The sequence below is a fragment of the Phacochoerus africanus genome, chromosome 2 (assembly GCF_016906955.1).
Source record: "Phacochoerus africanus isolate WHEZ1 chromosome 2, ROS_Pafr_v1, whole genome shotgun sequence".
Taxonomy (NCBI): domain Eukaryota; kingdom Metazoa; phylum Chordata; class Mammalia; order Artiodactyla; family Suidae; genus Phacochoerus; species Phacochoerus africanus.
Window position 1 is genome coordinate 122,340,008 of NC_062545.1, and position 16,211 is coordinate 122,356,218.

General features: G+C 42.4%; 1 protein-coding gene across 1 annotated transcript in view; it reads right to left on the reverse strand.

The window, feature by feature from the left end:
- Positions 1-6,283, reverse strand: part of GLDN (gliomedin) — a 75,860-nt gene extending 69,577 nt beyond the window's left edge. Inside the window, exon 1 of the mRNA XM_047766348.1 lies at positions 5,463-6,283. Within this exon, the coding sequence (XP_047622304.1) occupies positions 5,463-5,825 (363 nt within the window). The 5' untranslated portion in view covers positions 5,826-6,283. The remainder of the gene's footprint in view (positions 1-5,462) is intronic.
- Between the last annotated feature and the right edge of the window lie 9,928 nt (positions 6,284-16,211).

The following is a 16,211-nucleotide window of genomic DNA, read 5'->3' on the forward strand; positions in this document are numbered from 1 at the left end:
ACTTTGCTGTGCCTGTGGCTTAGGCCCTCAGCTACAGCTCCAATTCGACCCCTAGCCTGGGAATTTCCATATGCAAAAAGAAAAAAGAAAAAAAAAAAGAAAAAAGCTCTGTTTGCTACAACACATGACTGCTTAACACAGCTGGAGTTTTCTCCTTGAGAACGACCCTCAGAATTGGAGCACATATTTTGAAAATCTGCAGTGATAAGAAATCTCCAACCACGGAAGGTGGAGTTGATGTTTAGAAATAGCCAAAAGCAAAACAAAATGAAACACAAACCAAACCAAATGCAAAAAACCATCTCCACTCAACCAAAAATAATGGTAACAATGGCAGAGATACTATTAGCCTTTCAGAATCAGGCTGGGGAATCAGTGGTGGGGGCAGGATTGTGGTGGAACTAAATAAAGCCATTTTTGTTCAAAACCACACATGATTGTGAGATGAGCCTGCTGCAAACCAAGCCTGCAAGTCTTAACATGGCCCTTAACAATGTGAGTGTTGTTTGGTTAGCACACTGTCAGCCAATTAAAAAACATTTTTTAGGAATTTTTGTCAATACTTAAAAGCCAAGAGATTCCACATAAAAAGTCAGATTTGTTACTTCTCTTGACAAAATCAAAAGATCAGGCACATTGGGCTCTCGTTCTTGTACGGCAACTATCAGCGAAAGCCTCCCCTTTAAAGAGAGAACATTAACCTTGGGTTGGCACAGTCTCAACTGTGCCCTATGGCCCCCTAGCCCAGTGGCAGCTGCCAGGTAATCTTATGCTTAGTGGCTTTTCACTCATTATAAGAGTAACACAATCACATAGTTCGAAGGCAAATAATGCACACAGCTATGCAGTGAAAGGCTCATTCCCACCTTATCCCCACCCTTTCTAGGTAAGCACTTTTGTTAATTTCATTTATTTTTTCCCCTTCTTTCTTACACAAGGTAATATATATATAAATATATGTATGTATCTAAATAAATATATAAATATATAAACACAATATATAAATATATAAATGTATATAAATATATAAATGTATATATACAAATACCATATATTTATATATAAACACAATATATATGTGCATATATAAAAATATATGTATATAAATAAATGTATATATGAAAAAATATATATTTATCTGCCTTATCTTGCCACTTATATCCTGGAGATTGTTCCAATAGCAGAACATAGGGAATTTACTCACTCTTGTTTTACAGCTACCTAGTGTCCCACTGGGTGTGTAGATCAGTTTATTTAACTAGTCCTGTATTGATGGACATAGGCTAATAGTCTTTTGCTTTTAGAAATATTCTGCAATGAATAACTATGAGCATATGTCATTTCGAAGGTGACAAAATCTGCTGTGCAGGATAAATTCCCACAAGCGAGATTCCTGGGTCAGAGGGTAAATATATTTGTAATCTTTTTAGGTATTGACAAATTGCCTTCCATTTTGCACTCCAAACAGCAATGTGAGGGCATATCTATTTCTCTTCAGCTTCCCCCACAGAATATATTGTCAAACTGTTGGAGTTTTGTCATTCTGACAGGTGTTATATTTCAGAGCAGTTGTGATTTGCATTTTTAAATCAAGATTTCTTTTCCTACATGTTTAAGGGAAATTTGTGTTTCTTTTCCTGAAAACTATCTGTTCCACAGTCCTATGGGATTCCTATTTCTGTTGCAGATTTCCCTATTAAGTTCTTGTTTTCTTGTTAAATCAACTTCTAGAACTGCCATATATATTCAGAAAATTAGGCCTTTATGTATGATATGAGCTGCAAGTATTTCTTTCCAGTTTGTCATTTATCTTTTGCCTTTATTTATGGTACGTTTGTTTGTTTTTGTTGTTGCTTGCCATGCCATTTTGTTATTGCTGTGTGTGTGAATGTGGTTAAATTTATTTATTTATTGTATGCTTCTGGCTTTTGAGTCAGTTTGGAAGAAAAGTATTCCTTATTCCAAGATTAAAAATAAATTTATATTTTCTTCTAGCAATTTTAGAGTTTCATTTTTTTAATGTAAATCCTTGATCCATTTAGAGCTTGGTAAGGCACACATTATGAGAAGTAAAATATTTTTCCTACTGGGTGCTTGACCCAAGATTTTAGGGAGGATGATAAAACTATCAGAACATCAATAAGGGTGAGACGACGAAGGGGATGTGAGAGAGCAGCTAAAGTGAGGAGGAGTGAGAAGAGGGATGGGGAGGGAGTGGAGACTAAACAAAAGCAGCATCTCCTGCAGGAGTTCTTGGCAGATGGGTTCCTGTTACTGATCTAGCTCAGTTGTACCCAGGGCCCCTTCTATTACTTTTATCCAAAGCACCTACTTACTTTTAAAGATTTAATGTGTTTGGCTGTACCAAGCTAATTGTACTTAAGTACCAATTAGGTATTTTTTGGGGGTTTTTGGTTTTTGTTTTTGTTTTTTGTCTTTTTAGGACTGCACCTGCCACATGTGGAGGTTCCCAGGCGAGGGGTCTAATTGGAGCCATGGCTGCCGGCCTACGCCAAAGCCACCGTAAAGTCAGATCCGAGCCGTCTCCGACTTACACCACAGCTCACAGCAACGCCAGATCCTTAACCTGCTGAGCAGGCCAGGGATTGAACCCACAACCTCATGGTTCCTAGTCAGATTCATTTCCGCTGTGCCATGAAGGGAACTCCATGTACTTAAGTACTAATCAGTTATGCTCCCCTTTTAACAAAGTCTTAAATTTCTGGTCAGAATGTGCTAACCAGAATTACCATGCTGAGTTGATGTACTTTCAGCCAAAAGAACAGAACTTTGAAGTATCAATTGGCTTGAGGAGGCTCATCTTGGATAAATGAGCCATTTTGGAAGACTTTTTGAAACGCTGAAAATTAGTCTGCATACAACTTACTTTGTCCTAGATCTCTAAGGACATGAGACCTCCGTGGGGGGACCTCTGATTTCATCCTCATACCTACCGGTGCTGTATAAAAAGACAGGGGAAGGCACAGACTTCAACCTTAAGAAGTGGGCACAATGGCCTCCTTGCTGTATACTAAATAGTTCTCTTAGCAACTTTTCTAGTCAAGGTGCCCCAAGAAAGTTCTTTTTAAAAATTGTTTCTTCATGTGAATAATTTTTTTATTCTGAGAAAAACAGAGAGAAAGATGAGAAAAATCTGCAAAGGTGAGTGGTAAGAACGCTGCTAAAATTGAGTAAAAGTATTTTCCCCAAATAAGCTGGTTCCTCTGCCTCAATCAGAGACCTCATGGGGGACTTGGTGAGAGTGAGATGCTTAACACAGCTGACTGAGGTCAAGAAGGCATGCCAAGGTCCTTCCTGTTGATGAGTGGGCACCTACTCCCAGGGTGAACCCCTAACAATTAATTCAGAATCTCCAGAGGTGGGCACTAGGCTTCAGCCACGCTTACACTCCCCAGATGATTTGAATGTGCAACTACTGCTCCAGAATGGGCATGGTTCTAGACTAGCAGCAAAGATGTCAGTAGGAGCTGGTTACAAATACAGAATCTTAGGCTCCAGCTTAGACCTTCTGAATCAGAATCTGCATTTTAACAAGATCCCCAAGATATTCATGTGCACATTAAAGATAGAGAAGCAGTGGTCTAGAGGGGTATTTCTTAAAGTGTGGCACCTGGACCACCTACATCAAACTCACCAAGGGGTTGGGGGTTGGGAGGGTGGGGGAATGGGGCTCAGAAAGCTTCTTAAGGAAGCCATTTCTAGAGATTATGATTCTATAGATCTGAGGGTGAGGCCCTGGGATCTGTATTTTTAATGTCTTCCCACTTGATTCCCAAGCCTACTGTTTGAGAACTACTCCCAGGAGGAACATGAGGGTTCCTCTCTCCTGGCCTGCATGGAAAGTCCTTCAGTGACTCCAAGAGGTCAAAGCATATATACTGCAAGTTCGGGATGAGTTGGGGATAATCTGTAAGAACTTCTCAGTCTGATGAATGTCATGTTTCTGCTCTCTGACCTGCAACAGAGCGGGTGTGGTAGTTAAATCTAGCTTTCATATTGACACAGAAATGAGTCTGTGTTTTCTTGAGTTAGTGACAGAAGAGACTGCAATTTGGATATACGAGCCTCTACCTTAAAAGCAGATTTAAAAGTATAAAATGTTGATGTTCAGATGCATCTTTCTCAGATGGTTTCAAAAATCCCTCAAAATGCATGGTGGTGAGACAAGAGTTCTCCTAAGGAGAGTTCTTCATTTTACAGAGATTTTTTGTGAATTTTTTGCTTGGGCTCAGATTTTTAAATGAGTAACATGGATAAAAAAATGAATCCAGGAATTGAAAAATGTGACCTTTCTCAAAAGATGTGTTTAAAGTGTGTATTATTTCCATGTAGTTTTAAAAGCACTTCAGCTCATGTAAGATATTTAAAAGCTTCTATGATAACAGGTTTAAGTGGATTTGTCTTCAAATACCTAGGATTCCAAAGTATGGCTCACACCTGACATAAGGTGACAGAACTGAAATCTTTGTAATTTTAAAGTGACGTAAGACCACAGCAGTTGTAATGGCTAATGAAATGGAATGGGAAACTGCAATGTGATCTAAATGTAATTGTTAGCTAATTACTGAGTTAAGATCAGCAAAAGCGAAGAAAGTTAAAATTAGAAAAAAAGATTTTTGAGGTTTTACTTTAAAGACTTCAGAGCAGTGTTTCTTAAAACTTTTGGGGGGAGTGCAATGAAAATCCATTGACTCGCTGTAGATGTATGCACCTGTGAGGGTACACGCTGACATTGTCTGAAGTTCCATAGACTACTTGGAGCCTATATAACGAAACTTACTTAGCTCTTACATTGCATTTTAAGAAAATTACTCTGGGTTGATTTCTCCCATTTGTAACCACTTTAGACCCAAGAATTAAGTTTCTCAGCAAAAAGATCCTAGGGGGTAGGTAAAATCGAGGCTGATTGTTTTCACTCAACGGAGACCATTAGGTCAGCAGTCTCCTGGGGATGAGCCAAAACCAGGTGAAAAGGCAGACCACTAGATTATGCCAGGGAAAGAATCCCTTTATTGGAGAAGCCTGCGCTCTTTCAGAAATGGCACCTCCATGCTCTCAGGGGACCCCTATGAATTGCACAGGCAGAGTCTGGGGGCCCGCTGTGGCTCCTATCACACCAGGAGATAAAAACTTACATCCAAGGTTAGGAAGTAGACTCTTAAAAACACTGCATACTTTCCTCATTTATCTGCAGCCTAAACGACGTCAGAGGTGGAAGACTTATGCCTTCACCCCCTCACCCATTTAATAGATGAGGAAATTGACCCCAGAAGGCTAAGGTGCTTGCCAAGGTGACCTCCCCAGTATGCTCACACCCAGGGCTTCTACCCATGGCACCCTGCCATCTGGTCAGGGGAGGAGAGGGCCTCTGGGACTCTCTTCCCAAACTGTACACTGCCCGCCCCGGTGTGGGGCGCCACCAGGAGCGGAGCCTCGCCTACCGGCACCATGGAGTAGGTCATCATCATCAGCATGTCATGGCTCTCTGTGCGGATGTGCTGGGCGGGCTCCCCTCCGTGACTGCGCTTGTTGCGCGCAGCAATCGCAGGGTCTGGGGGAGGCGCAGGAGCCTGGCGTGGCGCGTGACTCAACTCCGTTAGGAAAGCGCGCAGGGCGCTGTCCTCACGCAGCTCCCGGCCTCGCTGCGCCTCTAGAGCCCGCAGCGCCGCGCTCAACTCACGCCACTGGCACAGCGCAAACACCGTGCCCGCAGCATTGAGCGCAGAGAGCAGCGCCACAGCGGCCAGGGCGCCGCGCAGACCCCATTCCGCGCCTCGGCGACCTTGCTCCGCGCCTCCAGCCATACTCTGCGCGCCAGGCAATGCTGGATCGCTTCCCGCCAGGGCAGCCTTTATGTGCCGCGGGCAAGCCGTGGGTTGCTGGCAGCGCCGTGAGTCACGCCGTCCTTTGGCCAGGCTGGCAGGGCGGGTTGGGGACAGTAGTGGTGGCGCCTGAGCAGCCCAGAGGGACAGGCGGAGGAGGGGCCGGCAGAGCTCACGCTCCCGGTGCCTAGCTAAGCAAACCAGCAAACCCGCTTCTCCTTCCTTTTCCCAGCTGCCCTGCCCGTGGGCACTGCCGTGGCCCAGACGGGCAGAATGAGGGTCAGACTGAGGGGGAGAGCAGGAATTCTTATGGCCTGAGAAATCGCTGGATTCCACCCACTCCTCCCCCTACCCCCACTGCCCTCTCTGGAGAAAAAGATAGCATGCCCAGATGCCAAGGCATGTGCCCACTTTCTCTGGGAGGTTTGCTGCTGGGCTGGGTCCAGTCTGCCTATCATTCCTCTCTAGGGTCACAAGATTTTCATGTGGTCACTGAAGACCCCACTCAATCTTTCCCAGGAAGGGGATAGCTAGAGACAGGAAACAGCTGGCAACGGAGGTGTTAAAAAAGCCATACATCAGAACCAGAAAAGCCCGGTCCTGCATGGCAAACAGGAGTCATTTGTGAAGGGAGATTTTCAGGATGTGACAGGCCAAGAACTCTCTGATGAGATCCACATCTGGGAGGCAGCAGGGGGATGAGAGTAAAACGCCAGAGTGGAAATCAGGGACCTGGTTCTAACCCCATTCTGCTGCTACCCAGCCGGGGGCTTGGAACATGTCCCAAGACCTTTCTGGACCAATTCTGAGGTGCTTTCTGGGTGAAGGTTTGGGACTCTGGCCAGGGCCCTTCTGGACCTTACTTAGGCTGTCTTACTTGAGGGGGCAGTTCCCTCATGCCTCCTGTCCCTCCATTTCTTGTTAGCTCACATGCTTGCTGTGCCTCAAGGACCACTGTCCTCCCTGCTGCCCACCCCCACCCAACACACACATTGCAGAGTCACTTCTCAGTCTCTTCAGAGGATCTCTTCACTCTGTCTTTCTCAGTTTTCTCTGGAATGGGTCTGCCTCCCTGGGGGCAACTAGAAACCAAGATTGCTGTTTCCACAGCCCACTATCTCAGAGACAGTGGCTCCCTGCCACTGAGCCAGCTGGAGCTGTCAAGGTTCTGTGTCAAGGTTCTGAGATTTAATCAGAACATTGACCAACTTGCATATTCTTAAAAGAGCAAGCATCGATGATGAGGAATCAGGAAAACATGAAGTCCCAAAGTGGTTCATGAAGGACCTCAACTATGGGAATATGATGTCTAGAAGTGGATGGAGGTGATACAACTTCATCCAGTTCATTCCAACTATGACCTATTTGAAGAATTGCCATGTACACACATCTCTTTCCATCTTGGATTAGTATGATAATTGTCAAGCTTAAGACCAATGGGGGGAATCCACAGAGAAACAGAGTTGGAGGTCAGCCCCAGTACGATCTTCATTTAACTCAGAAAAAACTTACTGAGCATTTTGTGTGTACAGTAATGTTGGAGGTACAGAAATGAATAAGACAAGCAACTTGCAGTGCGAGCAGCCGGAGTCCCATGGAGCCAGCCTCCTGAGCTCCTCTTTAACCTAACATTCATTACAGTTACTATTGCCTGACCATCTGTTACCAGTGCCCACCATAACAACAGAGTATACAGCTCCTGAGGTTAGAGGCCACATCTTGTTTAATCTTGTCTCTCATAACACCTAGCACAGTTCCTGGCTTAAAATGGCCATTCAGTAATTATGTTTTCAATGAACAAATGAATGAACAAAAGTCTGTGTGGTGAGGGCACGGCTATGTGAAATGGGGTGTGTAGTGATGGCAGGGCTTAAGAATGAAACTCTGCTTATGCCGCAGAACAGGCCCCACCTTCCTTCTAAGGCTATCTGTCTGATGCTCAGGAGAGCGAGTGTAGCCTGACACACACCCCCCTACCCCTTCTGGTTCAGAGCCCACAGCCAGTAGAACAAATGAAGTTCCAGTTCCTCGTGGAACCAGCCAGGTTTTATCTGGCAACCTTAGGCCAAGATGCTGCCCCTCTTGGGATACAGGGCCAAAAGTCATGGACAGTGGGATGGATGGGGTGCCTGAGATAATTGCACTGAGGCCAAAAGATGGGCAGGGAAGGGGCAAAGGGAAAGCCAGCTCATCCTCAGCTTGTCCCTCTGGGCTGCTCGGAGGCCACCACCACTGTCTCCAATCTGCCCTGCCAGCCTGGCTAAAGGACGGCATGACTCACGGCGCTGCCAGCAGCCCATGGCTTGCCCGTGGCATATAAAGGCTGCCCTGGCAGAAAGCAGTCCAGCATTGCCTGGTGCACAGAGCATGGCTGGAGGCGCGGAGCAAGGCCATCCAGGCACAGAATGGGGTCTGCACGGTGCCCTGGCTGCCGTGGCGCTGCTCTTGGCGCCAGCGCCCTGCACGCTTTCCTAACGAAATTGAGTCAGATAACCATATACTATGCTTTGTGCTGTTGGCCACCCTCTTACTTTAGATCTTGGTTTTGTTTTTTTTTTTGTCTTTTGTCTTTTTAGGGTTGCACCTGAGGCATATGAAGGTTCCCAGGCTACCGGTCAAATGGAGCTGTAGCCACTGGCCTATACCACAGCCACAGCAACATCAGATCCGAGCCGTGTCTGCAACCTACACCACAGCTCATGGCAATGCTAGATCCTTAACCTACTGAGGGAGGCCAGGGATCGAACCCGTGTCCTCATGGATGCTGGTTGGGTTTGTTAACCACTGAGCCACGATGGGAACTCTTAGATCTTGTTTCCTTAGCTCAGTTGTAGTATGTCTAAGGAAAGGGGTTCTCTTCACTGTGTCCATCACAGCAGGGGCTTGTGCCACGTAGGAATATTTGATGCAATGATTGCCAGTGCCTTTTCAGGAACAGAACTTGGAGTGGGGGGTAAACTTGGCCTCTTGTCTGAATACAGTGGCTCTGAGATTGGTTACATGGGGCCCTTCAATCTCCGGCTTCCTAAACCTCCCAGACTTTTTGAGAAGTAGATACATCTATGTAGGCTGCACTGCCTAGTATTCTTTGGATGAGTTGGTAATTCTACTTATTAACAAATAAAGTTAGCTATTAATCTGATTCGCTTTGTTGACATAGGGGGTTGAAGATTCAGTGAGAACATGGGGAGATATCTGAGTTTCCTTTTCTGGAGACCAAAGAAGCCAAGAACTTCATGTGCTACCTTTACAATGAGAAGTAGTTTTTCCATTAAAAGGTGAATGCTTCATTTCCAAAGGCTAAATAGAATGGTCCTTACAAAATGAATCTAGCTGGTTAACTTTAGGGACCTGGAGAATAAATCCAATTTAAGAATATAGTCCAACTTTAATTCCATGGCATTTTCTCCTGATTGTGAAGTGAATAATTTTCATTTACTCTGACACCTGGCACTAGGCTATTTTGGTTCAAAGTTTGGCCATGAATTCTGATGGTGCTCCACTGCCTCCCCACCCTACGCTTCCTCTTTGCCACTGGTTAGGGAGGAAGTCTCTCTAACAGTTGCCAGCATGTACATCTATCTTCCACCCAGTTACCTCTGGCTTTAACCCCCCATTTCTACATTTTAACCCCAAGATACTTCAAGCCACCCAACCAAAGTTAGAAATTCTCTCATTTTCCTTGTTCGTTCATTCATTCATTCAACCATTCATTTATCCACTTATTCAACAAATTGGGTGTTTACTATCTGCCAAGACCAATGCTGGGAGTTAGGAATAAGATGGAGAGCAAACCCAGACACCATTCCTTCTTCCTGAAGTCTACAGTCTAAGTGGGGAGAGAGAAATTAACCAAGGAATCACAGATGTAAGGGTATAATTCTAAATGAGACAAGGAGATAGATGCCCTGAAAAAAAGGAGTGTGATTCTGTGTGACTGCTTCACTGAGGAATCTGTCCTGGGTGTGGAGTGTGGAGTCAGGGGAGGCTTCCCAGACGAACTGGTGGTGCTTGAGTTGGAATCTAAAGATGTCATTGTTAACTAGGTGACAGTGGAGCTGAGAGTGTTGTAGGCAGAGGGGTCGGCATGTGTGAGGCCCCATGGAAGGAGGTACCATGGCCGATATGAGGAGTCATAAGAAGGCCAACATGGCTGCAGCATGGAGAGCACTGGAAACAAGGAGGAAAGGGAGTGAAATGAGGCTGGAGACTGGGTTTGGGGCCAGACTCTGAGGGTGGGACCTGGTAGGGCTGGGGTGTTTATTGTAAGAGGAATTGGGGAGCCCTCATGGAGTGAGGGTTTAAAAGTGTGTGTGTGTGTGTGTGTCTGGGTTGGGTTAGTGGATGACAGACGACAGAGTTTCATTTCCAAAGGTTACCTTTCACTGTAGGGTTTGCAGTGGCTCCTGCTGCTAAAGAAACTACATGATCTCTGACCCCCATCAGGCTGAATCTCAGCCTTTAAACCCACTTTTCCAAATGAAATAAGAAAATATTGAGTTCTAGAAAATACCACTTTCTCTTTCATTGCACATTCAAAGGTAGTTGAAAAATAGAACCATGACAAACATTTAGATGATTTGGCTAATCTTGACACTAGCTGAGGGTTTTGTGTAATACCCAACAGGTATTTTCTGAGAAGTCAGCCTTTGGTGCTTCAGGCTGAGACCACCAAATCAGGTTATCCTTAAGGTTGGGAAAAAAGTTAGATGATATTACCTCCCTAATGAGATTTTGGTCTAAGTTGAGCAAGTCACAGATTTCCACCTATCATAGTTACGTTTTCTTAGACCTCTGAGAGTCCAATCACTGTTAGATTTGGAGCTGTCCAAGATTACACAGAACTGCTATTTCAAATTTTCCCTCTATCTCTTCTGTGATTCCTTTGCTTCTTTTGTGTGTCTGCAGTAAACATTACCCCTCCCCCACCCTCCACTGGCTCCTGACCATCCCATCCTGCCCTTTTAGCACATAGTGGTCGATTGTCACAGATTGGGTTCCTTGGAGCAGATGCTGAGATGCAACTTAGGTCCAAGATATTTATTAGGGATCAACACCTATGAAGGAAAGAGTGAGGAATCAGGATTGGAAAGAAATCCAACTCAGCACAGTCCTACCAAGCCTCAGCCAGCTCTCTGGGACACTCTAGGCTGAGTATTGCCCATCAGGCTCCTGTTCAAGCCAGAATGACCGGGCATTCACCCTAGTCTCTCTGTGTCATGGGGAAGATGTGAGCTGCCCTGAGGTAGGTGTGGCCTTGGGCCAGGCAGCTCTTGAAGCGAGGCACACCTTGACCTCACTCCCTGAAGCAAGTCCTTCCTTGATGGGGCATATAGAACAAGTCTCCTTGTCTGCCACATCAACTGCCTGAGTAGTGACACAGATAGATCTGCAAATTCCAACATTAGGAGACTCTAAATTGTAACCCTGGTGGACTGTAGAGGGAAGTCTTTCTTTCTCACCCAGAGTTATGGCCTTTCAGTAAATAAGTAAGTGTTTTCAGGAGTTCCCTTGTGGTACAGCAGGTTAAAGATCTGGTATTGTCACTGCAGTGGCTCAGGTCACTGCTGTGGTATAGGTTCAGTATCTGGTCTGGGAACTTCCATATGCTATGGGCACAGCTGATAAAAAACAGCTGTTTTCGGAAGCTGAAGGAAAATATGTAGAGAAGTTCTGTGAGTGGCTTTGAAATGGCTAAATCCATGGACGTAAATTGATACTGATCCTCACTTAAGAAACTTGAACTGCTGTTCTTGCAAGGACAAAACAAAGCTTTACATATGTAGAGAACTTCAATTTTCAAAGTACTTTCTCATGTCATTTGAGACCTATAATAGGCCAGTAAAGTGAGCAGGATTAAGTCTTACAATCGCTGCACAGATGGAAACATAAGGCTCTGGTCAGGTATGTAAGTGACTTGCCTAAGATCATCCTGTTGAAACCTCACCAAAATTTATCCATACCCTCTTCATTGAAAATGGGGAACTTTTTGGCCCAAATCTTGGCCAGTCAGGAACTTCTAAGATGATAGAAAGGAAGTAGAAAAATAGGGTGGGAAAGGATTCAATCTGATGAAATCGAAAAGGGCTTAGAGCAGAACTTGACTCCAAGACTTAAAAACAAAGGTGGGGCAAGCACTGAATGCAAAAGTGTGTGAGCTTTACCACGGAGAGGAAGCAAGTCCCCAGTCTAGTATTTATGGAGGGTTCACAGAGAGCAGATTTCCTGGAGACTACGCAGTGGAACTGTTCTCTCTGCATTTCAGATATGAAGAGGGAACCTGAAAAAAAAAGCTGAACTAGGGGCCTGAGAGCCTAAGACCTTTCCTTCCTGGGGTCAGAAGCCAGAATGACAGGCCTCATCTCTCCAGAGGCTAAGTGGGAGGGACCAAAAGAGATTCCTGCCAATATCAAGACTGGAGAAAATGTCACTCCATCTTCAGAGCGAAGGGACTGTAGCCAGGCATTGCAGAACTGCTCCCAGCCAGGGGAAGTGCAGGTCAGACTACAGACTCTGACTGAGATGACTCCCTCTTCTTTTGTTAAGAGATGTACACAGCTATGAGGTTGGGCTATATCTGTCCTATCCCTTTCTTTTTTTCTCAGTCTTACAAAACAATTAGGAATGAATTATTCTTGGGCGTCATTTTATCTTCTCTCTTTCTTTCTTTTTTTTTTGTCTTTTTAGGGCCACACCCACAGGGCATATGGAGGATATGGAGGTTCCCAGGCTAGGGGTCTAATTGGAGCTAGAGCTGCCGGCCTGCACCACAGCCACAGCAATGCCAGATCTGAGCTGCATCTGCGAGCTACACCACAGCTCATGGTAACGCCAGATCCTTAACCCACTGAGTGAGGCCAGGGATTGAACCAACAGCCTCATGGTTCCTAGTTGGATTCGCTTCCATTGCACCACGACGGGAACTCCTTACCGTCTTTCTTTTAAAAGCATTTTACTTTATTGTGGTAAAAACACTTAACCTGAGATCTACTAGCTTTACAAAATTTTAGGCATATGATACAGTATTGTTGACTATAGGTACAATGTTGTACAGCAGATCTCCAGAATGTATTCATCTTATTTAACTAAATCATTGTGTCCTTTTCTTATTTTTTCTTTTTCTTTTTTTGTCTTTTGGGGCCACACCCATGGCATATGGAAGTTCCCAGCCTAGGGGTCAGATTGGAGCTGCAGTTGCCGGTCTACACCACAGCTCATGGCAATGCCAGATGCTTAACCCACTGAGTGATGGAACCTGTGTCCTCATGGATACTAATCTGGTTCATTACCACGAGCCACAATGGGAACTCCAATCACTATATCCTTTGATTAGTAATTTTCCATTTCCTCTTCCACCCAGTCCCTGGTAACCACCATTTTACTTTTTGATTTTATGAATTTGACTATTTTAGATACCTCACATAAATGAAATCATACACTTATGATGCTGTCTCAAAGCTCATTCATGTTGTCTCATATTGCAAAATTTCTTTCTTTTTTTATAGGCTGTATTTTTTCCATTGTATGTATATACCACATTTTCTTTGTCCATATTTTGATGGGCGTTTTGGTTGTTTTCACATCTTGATTATTGTGAATAGAGCTATAATGAACATGGAAGTGCAGAAATCTCCTTGGGTTCTCTTTCTGGCCCATTGTCTGTATGTCTGTCTTTATGCCAATACCATGCTGTTTTGATTACTATAGTTTTCTAATGTATGTTGAAATTAGAAGTGCGATACCTTCAGCTTTTTTCTTCTTTCTAAAGGCTAATTTGGCTATTCATGGTCTTTTGTTTGTCTATATCAATTTCAGAATTGTTTATTCTATTTCTGTAAAAATTACCATTGGTATTTTGATAGGGACTGCATTTAATCTCTAGTGAGTAGTGTTATTATTTTAACAATATTTAGTTTTCTGATCCATGACCACAGACTCTCTTTCCATTTAAGTATATTTCCTTTGATTTCTTTTGTCAGTTTTGTAGTTTTCAGCATGTAATTCTTTTACTCCCTTAGTTAAATTTATTCATAAGTATTTTATTCTTTTGTGTGCTATTGTAAAGGGATTGTTTTCACAATTTCTTTTTCAGATTGTTGTTGGTTTATAGAAACACAACTGATTTTGTATCTTGCAACTTTACTGAATTTATTAGTTCTAACAGTTTTTTTTTAATGGAGTCTTTAGGTTTTTCTATTTATAAAATCATGTTTCTGCAAACAAGGACAACTTTACTTTCCATTTTGTATGCCTTTTGTTTCTTTTTATTACTTATTTGCTCTGGATAGGACTTCCAGTATACGTTGAATAAAAGTGGTAGAAGTAGGCATCCTTGTCTTGTTCCTGATCTTAGAGGAAAAGCTTCAGGTCTTCACTATTGAGTATGATGTTAGTTGTTTTGCTTTAATTACATTGCTTTAATTATACTGAGGGACTTTTATGCTATTCTTAGTGTGTCGAGAGGTTTTTTCATGAAAGACTATTGACTCTGTCAAACATTTTTTTGTATCTGTTGTGACAATCATGTGATTTTTAACCCTTTCTTTTGTTGACCACATTAATTAATCACATTAATTTCTATATGTTGAAAAATCTTTGCAACCCAGAGATAAATTCCACACAGTTATGTTATATGATTCTTTTAATGTGCTGTTGGATTCAATTTGCTGGTATTTTGTCAAGGATTTTTGTATCTATATTTACCAGGGATATTGGCTTTCAGTGTTTTTTTGTGGGGATATGTATTTGTCTTTGTTTGCCTTTGGTATCAGGGTCATACTGGCCTCATAAAATGAGTGTGGAAGTGCTCCTTCCTTTTCAATCTTTTGGAAGACTCTGAGAAGGATCAGCATTAATACTACTTTAAATGTTTGGTAGAATTCACCAGTGAAGCCATCTGGTCCTAGGTTTTTCTTTTTTGGGAAGTTTTTGATTATTGATTCAATTTCTATATGTTACAGGTCTGTTCCTATTCTCTATATCTTCATGTTTCAGTCTTGGTAGATTATATGTTTCTAGAAACTTAATTTCTTCTAGGTTATCCAATTTGTTGATGTATAATTGTTTACAGCAGTCTCTTTGATCCTTTTATTTCTGTGGCATGAGTGGTAATGTCTTCTCTTTCATTACTGATTTTATTTATTTGAGTCTTCTTTTTTTCTTAGTCTAGCTTAGGGTTTATCAGTTTTCATCTTTTCAAAGAACCAACTTAGTTTCATTTTTTTCTAATGATTTTCTATACTCTATTTATTTCTGCTCTAATCTTTGTTAGCTCCATCCTTTTGCTAACTTTGGCCTTGTTCTTTCTTTTTCTTGAGTATAAAGTTAGGTTATTTATTTGAGAGATCTTTCTTCATTTTTGGTGTTGGCATTAATCTAAGTAAACTTCCTTCTTAATATTGCTTTTGCTACAGTCCATATATTTTGGTATGTTGTATTTTGTTTTTGTTTGTCTTGAGGTATTTTTCTAATTTTGTTTCGTATCTTTTTTTGAACTAGCTTTCGTTCAAGAGTGTGTTGTTTAATTTCCACACGTTTGTGAATCTTCCAATATTCCTTCTGGTATTGACTTCTAGTTTCATTCCATTGTGGTCAGAAAAGATAATACTTTTAAATTTGTTAAGATTTGTTTTGTGACCTAATGTGTTATCTATCCTGGAGAAAGTTCCATGTGTGCTTGAGAAGAATGTGCCGTTCTTCTGATATGGGGAAGAATGTTCTGTGTATATCTATTAGGTTCCTTTGGTCTATAGCATTATTCAAATCTCATGTTTCCTTCTAAAAAAATTTTTTATTATAGTTTATTTTCAATGGTCTGTCAATTTCTACTCTACAGCAAAGTGACCCAGTTATACATATATCTATATATATATACATTCTTTTTTCATATTTTATTTCCATCATGTTCCATCACAAGTAATTGGATATAGTTCCCTGTACTATAAGCAGGACCTCATTGCTTATCCACTCCAAAATGCAATATTTTGCATCTACTAAGCCCGAAATCCCAGTCCATCCCACTCCTCCCCTTCCCCTTTGGCAACCACAAATCTATTCTCTATGTCCATGAGTTTGTTTCTGTTCTATAGTTAGGTTCATTTGTGCCGTATTTTAGATTCCATGTATACGTGATATTATATGATATTTGTCATTTATCTTTCTCTTTCTGACTTACTTCACCTAGTATGAGAATATCTAGTTCTATCCATGTTGCTACGAATGGCATGTTTTCTTATCAATCTTCTGTCTGAATGTTCTATACATTATTGAAATTGTGCTATTGAAATATTCTACTATTTTTCTATTGCTGTTTATTCTTCCCTTCATTTCTGTTGATGTTCACTTATTTGTTGAAGTGCTCTGATTTGG